The sequence below is a fragment of the Gavialis gangeticus genome, unplaced genomic scaffold (genome assembly GCF_001723915.1).
Source record: "Gavialis gangeticus isolate Ggan-Ray unplaced genomic scaffold, GavGan_comp1, whole genome shotgun sequence".
NCBI classification, from domain to species: domain Eukaryota; kingdom Metazoa; phylum Chordata; order Crocodylia; family Gavialidae; genus Gavialis; species Gavialis gangeticus.
Window position 1 is genome coordinate 47,761,114 of NW_017728993.1, and position 1,927 is coordinate 47,763,040.

The window sequence follows — 1,927 nt, forward strand, 5'->3', positions numbered from 1 at the left end:
ACACACACACACACACACACACAGAGTTGTGATGCTGATCACACACACCCAAGCTGGCTGTGAAGCCAACCAAACATCCCTGCAGGCAGCGATGCCCATCACACACACAGGCGCATTGTGATGCACATCACATGCCCAAACACCAGTTGTGATGCCAGTCACATGCCCCTTTGGGTTGTGATGCAGGTCACACATGCCCTTCGTTTCTGAGCAGGCCCCACTCCCTGCTTCCCAGCTGGGAAGGCTGTGCTGGCAGCACCTGATCCTGGAGTTGGGCGTCAGTCCCAGCCCTTGCCAGGAACAGAGAGCAGAACCACCCCCAGAGCAAACCCCACTGCACCCCACAGCCGTGCTTTGGGGCTGAATCAGGACCAGGCAGGATGCCAAACCAGGATCCAGAACTGTGATGGAACCCGGATGTCCTGGCTCTCAGCCCAGTGTCTCTACCCCCTCCCACATCTGGGATGAGACCTAGGCATCCAGGCTGGGTCACGTACCATCACCCAGAAACTGAAGCAGGGCCAGGTCGATGGGACGCTTCCATTTGGAGCCCTTCTGCAGGGCAATGCCATAGCCAGTGGTGGCAAACACCTTGCCACTGCCAATGGTGACAAGCTTGCAGCCCTCGTCCTTGCGCGCCATGTAGTTGAGCACCGCTGCATCATAGATGAAGGCATCCAGCTTCCTGAACCACACATGGAGCCAGGACCCAGGGGGAGGGGAAGGGAGCAGAAGGGAGAGTCAGATCAGCCCTGATCCCTGGCCCTAATCCTGCCACCCAGAACAATCCACTACATCCCGGCCCCGCCTCCTGTTTCCTCCACCCCACTTGCTTAGTCCTGGCCCCACCTCCTATTCCTCTGGCCCCTCCCACTCTGGCGCACCCCACCTCTTCCAGCCCTGCCACCCTCCATCTACCCAGCCCTGCCCTCTCCCTTGGTCACCTCCCTCCCCCTGTAACCCCATCCCATTCCCCATGTCCCCTGCCCCGACCCTGTCTCCCCTGGGCCACCCTCTCCCAAGGGCCTGCCCCATTCCCTGCCCCACTCACCCTGACTTGAGGTGCTGCAGAGCATCCTCCACACTGCGCTGATTGTACTTCACCATGTAGGTGTGCATGTCGGGGTAGTTGCTGCGGATGTTCTTCTCAGTGCTGCCATTGGGCACGGTGCCAAATTTGAGCGGGGGGTACTGGTCCTGTGGCTTCTGGAACTGTGGGGTATGCGTGTCACCTACCATTCCTGTGGGGCCAGGTACATTCCGAACACCCCACAGGAAATCACCTACTGGTCCATGGGGACAGGTACCACCAGAACACCTGACAAGGCATCACTCATAGGCCCCACAGGGCCATATTCCCTAGACTCCCATCAAACTATTGTCATCCTCACTTTGCCAGGGGGATCAAAGCAGTGGAAAGAGCTGGGGCTGCCACTCAGGGGTCGAGAAGAAAGGGGGAGGAAGGAGAAATGACTGGAAATGGAGAGAGGGGACAGACTGAGAGTGGTGGTGGATGGGTCCTATTCGACCTGGAGGGATGTGGGCAGTGGGGTCCCCCAGGGCTCGGTCCTCGGGCCCGCACTGTTCAACATCTTCATCAGTGACTTGGACGAGGGGGTAAAAAGCACCCTGTTCAAATTCGCAGATGACACTAAGATGTGGGGGGAAGTGGGCACACTAGACGGGAGGAATAGGCTGCAATCAGACCTAGACAGGTTACAGGGGTGGGCGGATGAGAACAGGATGGGTTTCAACACTGACAAATGCAAGATGATGCACCTGGGGAGGAAGAACCAGCACTGTACCTACAGGCTGGGGAACTCCCTTCTTGTCAGTGCAGAGGCAGAAAAGGATTTTGGAGTCAACATTGATGCCAAGATGAACGTGGGCAGGCAGTGTGGGGATGCAGTCAGGAAGGCCAACCACA

General features: G+C 58.0%; 1 protein-coding gene across 1 annotated transcript in view; it reads right to left on the reverse strand.

Annotated features, from left to right (window-relative positions):
• Nucleotides 1-1,927, reverse strand: part of GRIN2D (glutamate ionotropic receptor NMDA type subunit 2D) — a 29,111-nt gene that overhangs the window by 11,698 nt on the left and 15,486 nt on the right. Inside the window, 2 exon segments of the mRNA XM_019501716.1 lie at nt 498-685; nt 1,052-1,212. Coding sequence (XP_019357261.1) covers nt 498-685; nt 1,052-1,212 — 349 coding nt within the window.